Source organism: Musca autumnalis, unplaced genomic scaffold, assembly GCF_047663935.1.
Source record: "Musca autumnalis isolate F117 unplaced genomic scaffold, ASM4766393v1 scaffold_1, whole genome shotgun sequence".
Taxonomy (NCBI): domain Eukaryota; kingdom Metazoa; phylum Arthropoda; class Insecta; order Diptera; family Muscidae; genus Musca; species Musca autumnalis.
The window spans coordinates 234,579,762-234,597,388 of NW_027411644.1; the positions used below are offsets into that span (position 1 = coordinate 234,579,762).

At 32.8% G+C, this 17,627-nt stretch overlaps 1 protein-coding gene across 5 annotated transcripts in view; it reads right to left on the minus strand.

The window, feature by feature from the left end:
• The window catches only part of sima (HIF-1 transcription factor component sima), a 519,843-nt gene that overhangs the window by 103,447 nt on the left and 398,769 nt on the right, over nucleotides 1-17,627 (minus strand). For all 5 annotated transcript variants that reach the window (XM_073960486.1, XM_073960484.1, XM_073960485.1 and 2 more), the window contains one exon: nucleotides 6,699-7,792. In XM_073960486.1, coding sequence (XP_073816587.1) covers nucleotides 6,699-7,792 — 1,094 coding nt within the window. The remainder of the gene's footprint in view (nucleotides 1-6,698; nucleotides 7,793-17,627) is intronic.

A 17,627-nucleotide genomic window follows, 5' to 3' on the forward strand; every position in this document is an offset into this window, starting at 1 on the left:
GAAATAAGTGTGCCAAATTATATTGAAATCGGTTCCGATTTGGATATAGCTCCCATATATATGTTAGCCCGATTTCACGTATTTGCTGCACCAAACACGCTATATACTTCCGATTTAGATGAAATTTGGAATTTTTGACATAATTCGATATAGAAATAAGTGTGCCAAACTATATCGAAATCGGTTCAGATTTGGGTATAGCTCTTATATACATGTTAGCCCGATTTCACGTATTTGCTGCACGAAACACGCTATATATGTCCGATTTTTGATGAAATTTGGCCTATGTGACGGAATTTGGTCTACAAATAAATGTGAAAAATTATATCGAAATATGTTCTGATTTGGATTTAGCTCCCATATATATTTTACATATTCACAGTGATGTAGGGTATTATATAGTCGGCCCCGCTCGACTTTAATCCTTTCCTTACTGGTTTTTTTTTTTTGCAAAAACATTGAAAATGGCCAATTTGAATTAGGAAAAATTAAGTTTTTAATATTTCTAATTTAATATCCATTTTAAAAACAATTAATTAATTAAATTAAAATTTTTTGCGAAAAACATTGAAAATGAAAAATAAATTAAATTTTGAATTAGGAAAAATCCAGTTTTTAATATTTTTAATTTAAAAAAATTATGGTTAAAAAATTATGTGTGTGAAAATGAGCAATTACAAATTCCATTTTTCTATAACAAAAAGAAAAAAAGTTTTCCACTACACCCTATGACTTTTAATTATTGTATACATATATATATTTTTTTTGCATAATAGCATTTTCTTGCTGATTTGTAAATGTTGTTTTTGTAAAATTATATTCCAACAACTAGGAATAAATTAGAAATTAGCAAATGACCATCTGTATAGTTCAACTGTGTATTTTTCATGCCCAACTAACATTCGATTCGAATCGTTGAAATATTGATATGAAATTCGATTAAGTGAAGCATTAAGTATTGATAACATCTGTCTAAGAGTTCAAATGTTACAAATTGAATGATGATTAAGTATTGCAAGCATCACTGACTATGCACTAAAATAAAAAAGAAACGATTCGAAAAAAACTAAGTATAAATAATAAAATTATATAGTACACAATTAAAAGAATATGATCACAGGAATCATATATGAAACAATAATATATACATATATTGTAACATTATGTTTGGCTGATTGCTGGAACCATAATAGTATTTTATTGTGTAAAATATAAAAAGCCTATATAACAACTAGTAAAAAGGATTATTTATTTATTTCAAATATTTATTATAATAAAAAATTACAATAAAGGTATGTAAAAAATAGCACTAGCCTCTAAGGCAATCGGCTAAAAAAGGATTCAGTCAGTTTTAGTGCAGGGTTATGCCTATGATTAGTGTTGTGTCGTTAATGAGTGAACTAGTTCAATAGGAAAGATTCCGGGAAATGAAAGAACGGAACAATTTTCTGTTCAATATTTTATAACAATTATGTCTTCAAACAATATTTTAACTTCTTCCAACATTGAGATAATTTTTCCTTTACAAATGCGTTCTTAAAAACTTAAAATGCTCTCAAAATAATTTCAAGACTTAACAACGAAATGTGTTTGTGTCTATGTAAACATTTTTATTTTAATCTATTTAAACAATTGCACACTTAACTCTAAAGCTCGTATTTTTCAAGTGACAAAACCACAAATAACGTTTTTTTTTTAACAGTCTGCGTTTTTCCCCACCGCGATAAAGACAGACGATATTTTTCATTATCTTGCAGATGCAATAAGATGCACTATGATGGCGATGATGACTTAGACATGAGACATTTTTTCCGCAATAGAAGGTAATTTTATAATTGCGGTTAGAATGCAATACTTTTCGAGTGAATAATGTGTTCTTGACTGATCTACTTAAATTACCCCCATTTAACCGCAAGTGGAAAATTGCAACAAAAATATAAAATATTTATTGAACTAATATAGAAAATAAAAGATCTAGTTTGTGGCCAACAAATTTAGAAAAATAATGTTAAGAATTAAAACTTATACATATGTATGTATATATACGCGTAAATGTAACTCGACTGCAGATGATTGTCTTCATTGGCAACATGTTGTTTAAATGATGTTGCATCAACATTTGTTTATGTTGAATCAGCATTACATTATGTTGTCTCAATTGGTGTGTCTTTTTATTTACTAAATGTTGCTGAAACATATTTTTCAGCAACTTTTCCCTTATACAACTGTCAAAATGTGCAACATTAGTAATAATTACTACTAATTATCACGTAAAAAGATACAGCTAATAATAGTTCTTGGAAGTGTAAAATTAATTTTAAAATATTTTAAATTAAAGAAATTATATATATCAAGATTTTTATAGAATGAATCAACATGTTCCTTCCTATGTTGTATCAACATCACTATGTATCGTAACCTATTTCAGTACTTTGATTGATTTTATTTAGAATTTTGTATTGTATTTTAGAATTTTATGCCTAGTCAATTTTAGTACATATGTTGAGAAACATTGAATATCGTTTCTATTGATCACTGGAAACAGTTTTAGCAACATGTTTCCAGTGATGAATGTAATATGATACATCACAACATTTGTATATCTTCATGCTTCGGAACATATTTTAATATTTTTTTTAAATCCAAAATTTGATATTTAATATTTTTTTGGAGTCAATTACATCAAAAGATTATACAACTTGTATGTCAACACTTGTTGCCAGGAAATTATCAACTTTTTGCATTTCTGTTGCCGTTATCTTTATTGAGCTATCAAAATGATAGCAGTTTTGCGGTTTATCTAAATCGCTTGGACGAAGACTGAAGAACGTTAGGTTAGTTCCATTGTTATTTTTTTATCGGCTGTTTACCCTGTTTATTGTTTGATTTTTTATATTGATAATGTTATGGAATTAGCAGGGGATTTGTTGTCAATTTCCTACTTGCAAGAAAAAAAGTGGGAAAAAGAAGAGAATATGGGAATCGATCGATTCCATTTAATGCTTTTCATTATCATAAATGCATTTTTGTTGACATTATCAAGTGGGCCATCATAATATTTGCAATGTCATATAATTTCGAGAGATTTGTAGAAATTACGTGGCAATAATTTCATAATGAAAATACAAAAGTATTTTGTAGGCTTTCTATGCTAAAATTTTATTATTGAAATGTATGTATTCTGAATGTCTTTTATCTGTGATGAATGCATGCATGGTCTATATGATCAGCTGTAATTATATGAAGATGGGGATACTATTTTGAAAATAAGGATTGCATAACCATTTTAGGGGAAAAAGAGTAGATTTCTAAGATAAAATAGTTATTAAGGACCCTTTGAAAACCCTTTACCAAATAGTGATTAGGGATATATTTTACAAAGCAAAAATCGATTTTTCGATCTTTTGATTTTTAGTTAAAACTCAAAAATAGATCTTTTGATTTCCGACATTTTCTTCCGTCAGGGTTTCTTGAAACTTTTAAGCCAATATCTCAGGAAGTATGGACTTGCGCAAGAAAAAAATTGTACCGTGATAAAAAGAGTCGCAAGGACAACCTACTGAAAAAAAATCAAGACGATCCGAGAGTAGCTCTTAAACATCACTTTAACCGAATTTTGTTTAGGAAGTACCCGAAGAAGTGGACCGATATAGTCCTTATTCCAAACTGATACATGACTGGATGAATTAATACGATGTGCAAAGTCTGCACTAATCAGAAACTCCCTGCGAGAATTATTTGCGGATTTGCCATTTTGGTTGTTGCCGTCAGGGTTTCTTCGAACTTTTAAGCCAATATGTCAGGAAGTATGGACTTGCGCAAGAAAAAAATTGTACCTTCGTAAAGGGAGCCACAAGGACAACTTACTGAAACAAATTTCAAAACGATCCGAGAGGAGTTCTTAAACTTCACATTATCCGAATATTGTGTGGGAGGTAACCGAAGAAGTGAACCGATATAGTCCTTACTTCAAACTGATACATGACTGGATGAAATAATACGATGTGCAAAGTCTGCACCAATGAGAAAATCTCGAGATTTATCTTGCGGATTTGCCATTTTGGTTGGTTTGGTTTTGATTTTCTGTGAAGTCAAAATAGTCCGGTCAAAATAGACATGCGTATAAGGGGGAAATAGCAAAAATTCCCACAAATCTACAACTTTTACTTTAGCGGGTTTTTGCTAAGTATTACCGTTTTTGAGAAAAACTAAAAAAACTGAATAATGCCTCCAAAAATGACCTTTGACCCCGAATAACTTGTTTTGCACACATGGGATCGATGGGGACTTTTAGGACGTTGCTTCTAATGGCAAACCCTAGCTCTCCACCAAAATTCAGCTTTGTGGGAATTTTTGCTATTTCAATGTCTATTTTGACCGGACTAAAAATCGATGTCGATTTTTAGGTTTTTTCAAATCAAAAAGTCAAAGAATCGATTAATTAGATAGAAGTCGACTTTTGTATCCATCCCTACAGGTGATCAAAAAGAGCGATAATAATAAAACCAGTAAGGAAAGGATCAAAGTCGGGCGGGGCCGACTATATGATACCCTACACCACTGTGAATATGTAAAATATAAATCGGAGCTATATCCAAATCCTATCGATATAATTTCGCTCATTTATTTCCAGACCGAATTCAATCACACATTCAAAATATCATTAAAATCGGGCTTATATAGCGTGTTTGGTGCAGCAAATACGCGAAATCGCCCGAAAATATATATGGGAGCTATATCCAAATCTGAACCGATTTCGATATAATTTGGCAAATTTATTTCTTGACCGAATTCAGTCACACATTCCATATTTCATCAAAATCGGACGTATATAGGGCGTTTGGTACAGAAATACGGGAAATCGGGCGAAAATATATATGGGAGCTATATCCAAATCGGAACCGATTTCGATATAATTTGGTTCACTTATTTCTAGATCGAATTAAGTCAGACATTCAAAATTTCATTAAAATCGGACGTATATAGCGTGTTTGGTGCAGCAAATAAGTGAAATCGGCCGAAAATATATATGGGAGCTATATCTAAATCTGAACCGATTTCAATATAATTTGGCACATTTATTTCTCGACCGAATTCGGTCAAACATTCCAAATTTCATCAAAATCGGATGTATATAGCGTGTTTGGTGCAGAAAATACGTGAAATCGGCCGAAAATATATATGGGAGCTATATCCAATTCTGAACCGATTTCGATAAAATTTAGCACATTTATTTCTAGACCGAATTCAGTCAAACATTCCAAATTTCATCAAAATCGGACGTATATAGCGTGTTTGGTACAGAAAATACGTGAAATCGGCCGAAAATATATATGGGAGCTATATCCAAATCTGAACCGATTTCGATATAATTTGGCACACTTATTTCTAGACCGAATTCAGTCAAACATTCCAAATTTTATTGAAATCGGACGTATATAGCGCGTTTGGTACAGAAAATACGTGAAATCGGGCGAAAATATATATGGGAGCTATATCCAAATCGGAACCGATTTCGATATAATTTGGTTCACTTATTTCTAGATCGAATTAAGTCAGACATTCAAAATTTCATTAAAATCGGACGTATATAGCGTGTTTGGTGCAGCAAATAAGTGAAATCGGCCGAAAATATATATGGGAGCTATATCCAAATCTGAACCGATTTCGATGTAATTTGGCACAATTATTTCTAGACCGAATTCAGTAAAAAATTCCAATTTTCATCGAAATCGGAAATATATAGCGTGTTTGGTACAGAAAATACGTGAAATCGGCGGATATTATATATGGGAGCTATATCCAAATCTGAACCGATTTCGATATAATTTGGTACACTTATTTCTAGATCGAATTAGGTCACACATTCAAAATTTCATCATAATCGGATGTATATAGCGTGTTTGGTGCAGCAAATACGTCAAATCGGGCTAACATGTATATGGGAGCTATATCTAAATCTGAACCGATTTCAATATAATTTGGCACACCTATTTCTAAACCGAATTCAGTCACACATTCCAAATTTCATCGAAATCGGAAATATATAGCGTGTTTGGTGCAGCAAATACGTGAAATCGGGCGAAAATATATATTGGAGCTATATCCAAATCTGAACCGATTGCGATATAATTTTGTACACTTATTTCTAGATCGAATTAAGTCACACATTACAAATTTCATTAAAATCGGACGTAAATAGCGTGTTTGGTGCAACAAATACGTGAAATCGGTCTAACATATATATGGGAGCTATATCCAAATCTGAACCGATTTCAAAATAATTCAGCACACTTATTTCTAAACCGAATTCAGTCACACATTCCAAATTTCATCGAAATCGGACTTATATAGCGAGTTTCGTGCACCAAATGCCTTAAACCGGGCCAAAATATATATGAGGGCTATATCCAAATCTGAACCGATGTTTAAGGACCGACAATTTTCAAAATCTTAAATGTGTACGCATACTTTCAGCTTCGTAACTGCAGAATAAACAAATATTGTTTTTAATGTTCATTAATTCAGATCGAACGGAAGAATTCGTATAGAAACTCGACTCCAGATGAGCATTAATGTCAATTTTGAGGTACTTGTCATATTGAGTTACAGCACATATTTCCAAATATGCCCAACCTAACACCTTTGGCTTAAAATAAAAATTAGCAAAATAAATAAAAAAAGGATTCAGTACTTACTTGTTAATTCGCTGGCATCTTCGGCAAATGTTAAATATCCTTTATTCATATCTTGTTGATTGGCCGCTTCTGATTGTTGTTGTTGTTGTTGCGGCTGATGTTGTTGTTGTGGTTGATCCTGTGATTGAGTTTGAGGATGATGCTGCTGCGGCTGCTGCTGTTTAGCAAATATCGACGCTGTGGTCGTGGTCAAGGGTATATGTTGGGACCGTGGTGCAAATACAGATGCTGTCACCGATTGTGCACCACCCAAGGGAATAACATTCAAAGTGTTCGACGGTGCTGTTGTTGATTGCAATTGTAAAATTGCCTGGGTCGATGTGGTTGTTGGTAAATTAACACCGTGTTGTAATACGGCCGACGTTGCCGGACGTACAATCGAAGAAGTTACGGTCTTGGGACCGGTGGTCTTGTCATCGGTATATTTTAGCGAAGATTTATTTTCGAATATAGCACGAGTAACCGTTGTTGGTGGTGGTTGTGGTGGTGGAGCTAAATTTATTTTATTATTTTCGAAAATTGTACGCGTCACCGTTGTTGTGGGGCAATGTAAATTTGCCGATGTCAATGGTTGCGGCAATGTTGGTATGGGTACTACCAACAAGGCTGGATTATCTGATGCCGAGGGGTGATGATTTGGATTTGTATTATTTGTTAGATTATTATTTTTATATAAAATTGGCTTTTGTGGTTCAATGGTGGTGGTGTTGTTGTTGTTAGAATTGGTAGTCAATGTAGAAGATGCTGCTGTTGTTGTTGTTGCTGCAGCAACAGGTGGTGTTTGTTCACGTTTGATTTGTATGGAATTTAATAATAGATTTTCACTTATTTCTTGTGGTTTATTATTTAAATTTTTATCAACGCTTTTGTTATTGAGTGGTGTTGGTATTTCTATTTTTTGCTCCTTGTTGTTGTTGTCTTCAAGTTGTTCTGCTTTGTGTTTTATTTCATCAAACACTTTTGTATTGACATTTAAAATCTCATCGTTGTTGTTGTTGTTGCTGATGTTTCCTTTATTATCTTCCACTTGTTTAAGTTTTTGCAATTCTTCGTATTGTTGCAAAGTATAAATTTCATGCTTATTCTCCAAATTACTAAAAAATCCAAATTAAATCCGCACACAATTATAGAGACGTTGTTTTCTTCACTTTTTATTTTGTGTTTTAAGTTTAAAATAATAATAATGGTGAAAAAAAATTCTATACTGCTTTCGTTTTGCGTTTTTTTTTTCTTCTTTTACCGATTTTTCTTTTCTTGTTCATCAAACAAAGCACGTGATATTTTAATTTTATATCGAGAGAAAGACAGAGAAATATGTAATTGTTTCATTCTTTTTTTTTGCAATTTTTACAACCTATTCTGCCAACTGTGTGGGAGAGTACAACAACAACAATACCACCTGCATAAATGCATTTTACAAACGTACAACAACAAAAAAACTAACCACACAAATCGAGGGAAATTTTTTGCAATGCAAAAGAAGTATTTGAGAGAGAATATTTAACTATTCTCAAATTTTTGTTAATTATTGTAACTCAACGAAAGAGAGGAGAGGTTGGTTATCTTGAAGATCGAGAGGGATATTAGGTACTACCTTAAAAATTGAAATGGAGACTTTCATTCAGAGGTGGAAAGAGAGATTCATAGTTTAAGCTTGAATTAGTCTGAAAGGCACATTTAAATGGCACAGTGGTCTTCAAAACTTATCTTGAAAATATTTTTTACATCGAAGTTTGTTTTTTATAGAGTTTTTATAGTATTGTTAGAACTTCTAGAAGACCCCTACAAGGAGTCTTTTAATGGGACCTATATTTTTTCTCGCCGAGTCAAAACGGTGTTTCTTAGGGATACGCAAAATCGATTTCGGTTAACCGATTAATCGGTTAATAGCCGTAAAATTTCAAAAAGTCGTAGTTGACTATTGAATGTTCGAAAATCGGATAATCGATTATTCCTAATAGACTTTCGTAAGACGGGGTCAACTATTATTCGCAGTCAACTATTAGTCGATGGTAACCATCACGGATCGCATCAACGAAAATGGTCGATTATATTCGATTATAATCGGTTTTGGGCGGTTAATCGTTAATTGAAAGTCGAATTTTTGTAAACTCTCAAATAATCGACTAACCGAAAATCGAGTTTTAAGTTTTTCACAAAAACCGAATGATCGAAAAACCGATTACAGCATTTCACTGCGTATCCCTAGTGTGTCTTACGACACCTCTTTTAGGGAAGTTTTTCATGGCTAATATTCAGGAAATGTAAGCCAACATTACGCTGAGGGGATTTGCCACCGCCCAAAAATTTGGTGTTCTGGTCAGGGATTGAACAGCAACCCTTCTGAGTGTACGGCAAACGTGCTTACCACAGTACTACTATATATAGAACACCCTTAGGTGATCTGCTATGTTCTGTAGAAGGTCTTCTATGTATAGAATAAGCTCCACCTTAGAAGAGGTATTCTTTCTATAGAATACCCTTATGAGGCCTTTTGTTCATAGAAGAATTTGAAAGGCCTTCATCTTAAGCAGACCCTTTAAAAGAGAGATCCTTAAGAGATCTTCTATATATGCATATAAGAACCTTGGGAGGTCTTATATTTATAGAATACCTTTAAGAGGCCTTCCGTCCATAGAAGACCCTTAGAACGTATTCAATGTATAGAAGTCCTTTAGGAGGTTTTCTACGTTCAGAAGACCCTCAGGAGGTCTTCTGTCTATAGAAGACCCTTAGGAGGTCTTCTATGTATGGAAGACCCTTAAGAGGCCTCTGTCTGTAAAAAACCCTTAAGAAGTGTTCAAACTTTGGAATACCCCTAGAAAATCTTCCATCTATAGAAGAGACCTAGGAGGAAGACTCTTCTATGCATAGAAAACTCTTAAAAGGCCTCTATTTGCAGAAGACCCTTAGGAGGTCTTCCATCTATAGAAGGCCCCTCGGAGGGTTTCTGTCTATAAAAAACCCTTAGATCGTATTTTAGGCATAGAAGACCCTTAGAATATCTTCTATGTGTAGAAGACCCTTAAGAGCTCTGCTATCTATAGAAGACCTTCTAAGGGTCTTCCATATTCAGAAGACCTCTAAAGATAGAAGACCTCCTAAAGGTCTTCTACACATAGAAGATTCTCTAAGGGCCTTTTATATATAAAATACCATCTAAGGGTTCTTATAGACAGAAGATTTCCTATGGGCTTTGTGTGTATAGAAGACTCTTAAGAGCCCTTCTGTCTGCAAAAGACCCATAGGAGGTTTTCTGTCTATAGAAAACTCTTAGAAAGTCTTCTATGTGCAGAAGACCATTGGGAGGTCTTCTATCTTTGGAGGACCCTTAAGAGGCCTTCTGAATATGGAAGACCCTTAGAAGGGTCTTAAGGGTCTTCTACATACTGAGGCCTCTTATGGGTTTTCTATAAATAGAAGAGGCTTCCATACCAAGAAGGACTTCTTAGGCTCTTCTATAGAAAACCCTTAAGATGCCTTCTGTCCATAGAAGAATCTTATTAACTCTTCTATGTACAGATGAACCTAAAGAGGTCTTCTGTGTATAAAGATCCTTTAGAAGCCTTCTGTGTATAGAAGACCCTTAGGAGGTCTTCTATGTATAGAAACCCCTTAAGAGGCCTTCTGTCCATAGAAGAATCATAGGAACTCTTCTATGTACAGAAACCCCTAAAGAGGTCTTCTGTGTATAGAAGAGTCTTAGGAGTCTTCTGTGTATAGAATACCGTTAGGAGGTCTTCTATATATAGAAGACTCTTAGGGTGTCTTCTATGTATAGAAACCCCTTAAAGGCCTTCCGTCCATAGAAGAATCTTAAACCTTAAAGAGGTCTTCTGTGTATAGAGGAAGTTTTCTTCGTACAGAAGACCCACAGGAGGTCTTCTATGTATAGAAGACTCTTAGGAGGTCTTCTATGTATAGAAAACTCTTAATAGGCCTTCTGTCAATAGAAGAATGTTAAGAACTCTTCTATGCACAGAAGACCCTAAAGAGGGCTTCTGTGTATAGAGGACCTTTAGGAGGTCTTCTTCTATAGAAGACCCATTGGAGGTCTTCTACGTATAAAAGACTCTTAGGGGGTATTCTATGTATAGAAGACTCTTAGGGCGTCTTCTATGTATAGACCCCTTAAGAGACCTTCTGTCCATAGAAGAATCTTAGGAACTCTTCTATGCACAGAAAACCCTAAAGAGGTCTTCTGTGTATAGAGTACCTTAAGGAGGTCTTCTGTGTATAGAAGAGTCTTAGGAGGTCTTCTGAGCTTTCGGAGGTATTCTACGTACAGAAGACACATAGGAAGTGTAGTCTAGTGTAGTCTATGTGTAGAAGACTCTTAAGAACTCTTCTTTGTACAGAAGACCCTAAAGAGGTCTTCTGTGTGTCCTCGACGTTATGAGGTCTTCTGTGTATAAAAGAGTCTTAGGAGGTCTTCTGTGTATAGAAGACCCGTCGGAGGTCTTCTACGTACAGAAGACCCCTAGGAGGTCTTCTACGTACAGAAGACCCCTAGGAGGTCTTCTATGTATAGAAGACCCCTAGGAGGTCTTCTATGTATAGAAGACTCTTAGGGGATCTTCTATGTATAGAAGGCTCTTAGGGGGTCTTCTATGTGTAGAAGACTCTTAGGAGGTCTTCTATGTATAGAATACTCTTAGGAGGTCTTCTATGTATAAAAAACCCTTAAGAGGTCTTCTGTCCATAGAAGAATCTTAGGAACTCTTCTATGTACACAAAACCCTTATGAGGTCTTCTGTGTATAGAAGACCTTTAGGAGGTCTTCTATCTATAGAAGACTCTTAAGAGACCTTCTGTCTCAGAGGTTCTTTAATGTATAAAATGTTCTAAGGAGTCTTCTGTCCATAGAAGACCTTTAGAGGGTTTCCTGTCCATAGAAGACCTTTATAAGGTCTTCTGTCCATAGAAGACCTTTAGATGCCTTCTGTGTATAGAATACCCTTTAGAGGCCTTCTGTTTGTAGAAGACCATTACAAGGTCTTTTATTTATTAAAAAACCTTTATGAGACCTTCTGTCTCAGGGTTCTTCAATGTAGAAGACCCTTAGAAAGTCGTCTATGTACAGAAGACTATTGGGAGGTTTTCACTCTTAGGAGTTCTATAGAAAACCTTTAAGAGGCCTTCTTTCCATAGAAGAATCTTAGGAACTCCTCTATGTACAGAAGACTCTTTAGAGGTCTTCTGCGTATAGAAAACCTTAGGAGGTCTTCTGTATAAAGAAGACCCTAACAAGGTCTAAGAGGTCTTCTTTGTATAGAAGATTCTTAGGAAGTCTTCTGTGTACAGAAAATCTTTTGGAGATCTTTTACGTACATAAATATAAAATAACCTTGGGAGGTCCTCTATTTATGAAACCTTAAGAGACCTCCTGGCTGTAGAAGACACTTAGGAGGTCTTTTCAACGTTCAAAAGGTCTTATCATTTATCTATAGAATATCTTTAAGAGGTATTCTATCTATGGAAGACCTTCAAGATGTATCTTTAGAATATTTTTAGAAGCTCTTTAAACTAGGGAAACACCTCTTCGAATAAAGAACCCCACAGTAGTTTTTCTATCCATGGTAAAGTTTTTTCCATTTGAGAAGAAAAAAATATAATTTTCATAATTATAACACGGAAATAGCATTTACATTATTCATATTCCAGCTTTGGGCCAAAGCTGAGAGACAAAAACTGATTAATTTGCATAAGTATATGGTTACATAACATTACACTGCGCTAATTAGAGCTTATTGCAGTTGCAAATACAATTCTCCCAGTTAATGCAACAATCAAGAGATGCAAATATAACTGCAAGGCAATACATTTCTTCACTCAATTCGTAATTAAGCGATCAGTCATTTCAATTATTCTCTTATTAATTACAAACAATTGAGTAATTCAGCAGAGAAAAGAGGGGGATCTCTTTCTTTGTAATTTAATTAAATAAGAGACGTGTAATAATTTCGGTTATTGAAAGTCTTTTTGCAAAGTTACTCAATTATTCTCTAATTGTTGCATTAAATGTTTGCTCTCTTTAATTGTTTCTTGATCATTGAACGTAGCAGATTTCTCCCATGTAATTATAAGAGTAAAAATCTCTTTTTTTAATTTTTATAATTACATTGTAATTATTACAAATTAAATTAATTTCTCTTTTTGTCTCTCTCTCTCTTTTCTTTGCCAATCAAAAACAACTCTCTTCCCGATCATGTTGTTACAATATGGTAAGAGCATGGGCCTTTTTTGTGTGGTCTGATGCGGAATGATGATGCACACGTACTCGTCCGTATATGGGATAGAGTCATGAGATAAAAATTCCATTTTTACAAAAATGAAAAAAAAAATAAAAATTTGCTTTTTATTGCTGTTGTAGTTGTTGTTTGTTGGTGTGGTTTTGCGATATTTAGCTGTTGTTACGAAAACAAAAAAGGAAAAAAAAATATTGCGACCGGCAAATTTATTATTTGTTTGCATTTTAGCGATCGTCGTCGTCGACGGCGTTGTTGTTGTTGGCTATATAATTTTCTTTTTTCATGAGAGCTGCCTTATTGACCTCTTTTTTATGGTTGCTTCTTTTTTGCTATGCATTACGTTTGCGTTTTTCGTTGTGTGCAATTTTTCATAAAAAAAAAGAATTCACTGTGGTGCCCGTTGCACCACCACTGCCGAACAGATTGCCCAGCATTTTTTTAATGAATGGTTGGTTAATTGCATAGGAATTTTTTCTGCTATATTTTCATTTGAATTTCACAGAATGAAACATTAAAAAATTCACTTTTTGTTGAAAAATAATATTTAAAAATATTTTGGGATTATTTTATTATTTTTTAAGTTTATTGATATTTGCATTTTAGTTGCATTTAATATTTTTGTTTGATGTTTATAAGAATGTTTTGTTGCAATTTTTGCATAAATTCGGTTTAGTAATAAATGCATAATTAAATTAAAAAACAATATATTTATATATAAGAAAAAAGTGTTAATGAGTTGTTGTTTGCATAAGTAGGTATGTACTAATATAATATTTTATTAAAAAATAAATAAATAAAAAAAAAAATTAAGGAAAAAAAATGCAAAATATATGAATTAAATTTATTATTATAATAATTATAAAAATGTCATCGCTGTCTTTGCCTTTATAATATAAAAAAGATATTTGCCTATAATAGAGATTGAAAAAGATATAGACGAGAAAATGCCAATTTTTCGCACGGCAAAAAAAAACTCAGAATATTTTGAAAACGAAATTTTGGAAAAAAGATGGCAAAGGTTTGTTTTGTTTTTATGGAATGATATAGATAAAGGTGGATTTTTTAAAGATTTTTATGAAGACTCAATGTGGACTTTTTAAAAATTTTTATGAGAAACCAAAGGAGACAATGATGACAAAAATCTTGGATTTTTTTTAAAAATTTAGGGATGAGACAATGGCGACAAAAATCGTGGATTTTTAAAGATTTTTAGGAGGAGACAATGGCTACAAAAGTCGTGGATTATTTAAAGATTGGTTTAACAATAAAGCTGGATTTTTTTAAGACTTTTAGGAACCATCAAAGACCACAATAAACGTGGATTTTTTAAAGATATTCAGGAGCCATCAAATACCATAATAAACTCAGATTTTTTAAAGATTTTAGGAGCCTTCAAAGGCCACAATGAACGTGGATTTTTTAAAGATTTTTAGGAGCCATCAAAGACCACAATATACGTGGAGTTTTTAAAGATTTTTATGAGCTACCAAAGACCACAATAAACGTGGATTTTTAAAGATTTTTAGGAGCCCTCAAACACAACAACAAACGTGGATTTTTTGAAGATTTTTAGGAGCCATCAAAGACCACAATAAACGTGGATTTTTTAAAGATTTTTAGGAGACATCAAAGACCTCAATAAACGTGGATTTTTTAAAGATTTTTAGGAGCCATCAAAGACCACAATAAACGTGGATTTTTGAAAGACTTTTAGGAGCCATCAAAGACCACAAAGAACGTGGATTTTTCAAAGATTTTTTGGAGCCATCAAAGACCACAATAAACGTGGATTTTTTAAAGATTTTTAGGAGCCATAATAAACCACAATAAACGTTAATTTTTCAAATATTTTCAAGAGCCATCAAAGACCACAATAAACGTGGATATTTTAAAGATTTTTAGGAGCCCTCAAAGACCACAATAAACGTGGATTTTTTAAAGATTTTTAGGAGCCATCAAAGACCACATTAAACGTGGATTTTTTAAAGATTTTTAGGAGCCACCAAAGACCACAATAAACTTGGATTTTTTACAGATTTTTAGGAGCCATCAAAGACCACAATAAGCGTGGATTTTTTAAAGATTTTTAGGAACCATCAAAGACCACAATGAACGTGGATTTTTTAAAGACTTTTAGGAGCCATCAAAGACCACAATGAACGTGGATTTTTCAAAGATTTTTTGGAGCCATCAAAGACCACAATGAACGTGGATTTTTCAAAGATTTTTTGGAGCCATAATAAACCACAATAAACGTGGACTTTTTAAAGATTTTTAGGAGCCATAATAAACCACAATAAACGTGGATTTTTTAAAGATTTTTAGGAGCCATCAAAGACCACAATAAACGTGGATTTTTTAAAGATTTTTAGGAGCCATAATAAACCACAATAAACGTGGACTTTTTAACGATTTTTAGGAGCTATAATAAACCACAATAAACTTGGATTTATTGAAGATAAACGTGGATTGTTTAAAGATTTTTAGGAGCCATAATAAACCACAATAAACGTGGACTTTTTAAAGATTTTTAGGAGCCATAATAAACCACAATAAACGTGGACTTTTTAACGATTTTTAGGAGCCATAATAAACCACAATAAACTTGGATTTTTTAAAGATAAACGTGGATTTTCTAAAGATTTTTAGGAGCCATAATAAACCACAATAAAGGTGGATTTTTTAAAGATTTTTTCAACAACCCAAAGGGAACAATAAACGTGGATTTTTTTAAAGAATTTTTCAACAACCCAAAGCTAACAATAAACGTGGATTTTTTTAAAGAATTTTTCAACAACCCAAAGGGAACAATAAACGTGGATTTTTTAAAGAATTTTTCAACAACCCAACGGGGACAATAAACGTGGATTTTTTACAGAATTTTTCAACAACCCAAAGGGAACAATAAACGTGGATTTTTTAAAGAATTTTTCAACAACCCAAAGAAAACAATAAACGTGGATTTTTAAAGAATTTTTCAACAACCCAAAGCGAACAATAAACGTGGATTTTTTAAAGAATTTGTCAACAACCCAAAGGGAACAATAAACGTGGATTTTTTAAAGAATTTTTCAACAACCCAAAGGGAACAATATACGTGGATTTTTTAAAGAATTTTTCAACAACCCAAAGGGAACAATAAACGTGGATTTTTTAAAGAATTTGTCAACAACCCAAAGGAAACAATAAACGTGGATTTTTTAAAGAATTTGTCAACAACCCAAAGGGAACAATAAACGTGGATTTTTTAAAGAATTTTTCAACAACCCAAAGGGAACAATAAACGTGGATTTTTTAAAGAATTTTTCAACAACCCAAAGGGAACAATAGACGTGGATTTTTTAAAGAATTTTTCAACAACACATAGGGAACAATAAACGTGGATTTTTTAAAGAATTTTTCAACAACCCAAAGGGAACAATAAACGTGGATTTTTTAAAGAATTTTTCAACAACCCAAAGGGAACAATAAACGTGGATTTTTCAAAGAATTTTTCAACAACCCAAAGGGAACAAAAAACGTGGATTTTTTAAAGAATTTTTCAACAACCCAAAGGGAACAATAAACGTGGATTTTTTAAAGAATTTTTCAACAACCCAAAGGGAACAATAAACGTGGATTTTTTAATAAAATTTTCAACAAACCAAAGGGAACAATAGACTTGGATTTTTTAAAGAATTTTTCAACAATAAACGTGATTTTTTAAAGATGAGCATTTTTAAAGATTTTTATGAGGACTCAAAGACAACAATAAACGTTTTTGTTTTTTTTTTTAAGATTTTTATGGGCAGCCAAAAACAACAATAAATGTGATTTTTTTAAAGATTTTTATCAGCAGCCAAAAACAACAATAAATGTGGATTTTTTAACGATTTTATGAAGACCCAAAGGCAACTGTAAACCTGGATTTTTTTAAAGATTTTTATGAGGCCCAAAAGCAAAAAAGGACCATTCGGACTTATATCTAAATTACTATTCTCTTTTCTAGGAAAATACCATTCAATGGGGCCTATTTCTGGCTTCTATTAATTTTTCGTTAAAAAAAAATCATATGGAATAATCTTTCTATACTTCTTTGTTGTTATTTATTAATTTTTTGATATAAAAATTTTGTTATTTTTTATCTAAATTTTAAACTAACCAAGTTAACACTATTGACGGCATAACTCGTATGAAAAAAACACGTTAAACCAGCATGCTTGCCCTTTGATATCTGCAGGTTAGTTATATTAGTTATGATTGGCAATAAGAGCAGGTGGGTGGTGGTGTGGTTGGTGGTTATAAGATGTCTGGCATTATTTAAAACAATCAGCTGTTTCAGCGTAGTTGTTATTATTTTTGTGTTTTTGTTGCTGTCAACAAACAGGTATTTGAAATAACACTACTTTTGATAGAAATGTTTTGACAGTTGAATTTTTGCACTTTTCTGCCTTATCTGTCTTCCGAAATCAAGCAAAAAAAAGAAAACAAAAACAAATGCATGTTTCTATGGTGTTTTCTTTTAGAGTTCATTATCATTACTAGTTTTTTTGTTATTATGAAATTTTGCTTGCAAACTGGACTTGTTTTATATTGAATGTTTTTGGGAGATTCTTTCCAAAATTGCACAAAAAAAAGTTTTTATCGAAAAAGCAAAATAAAAACAACAGAATATGATAAGAGGACGCGCTCTTGTTTT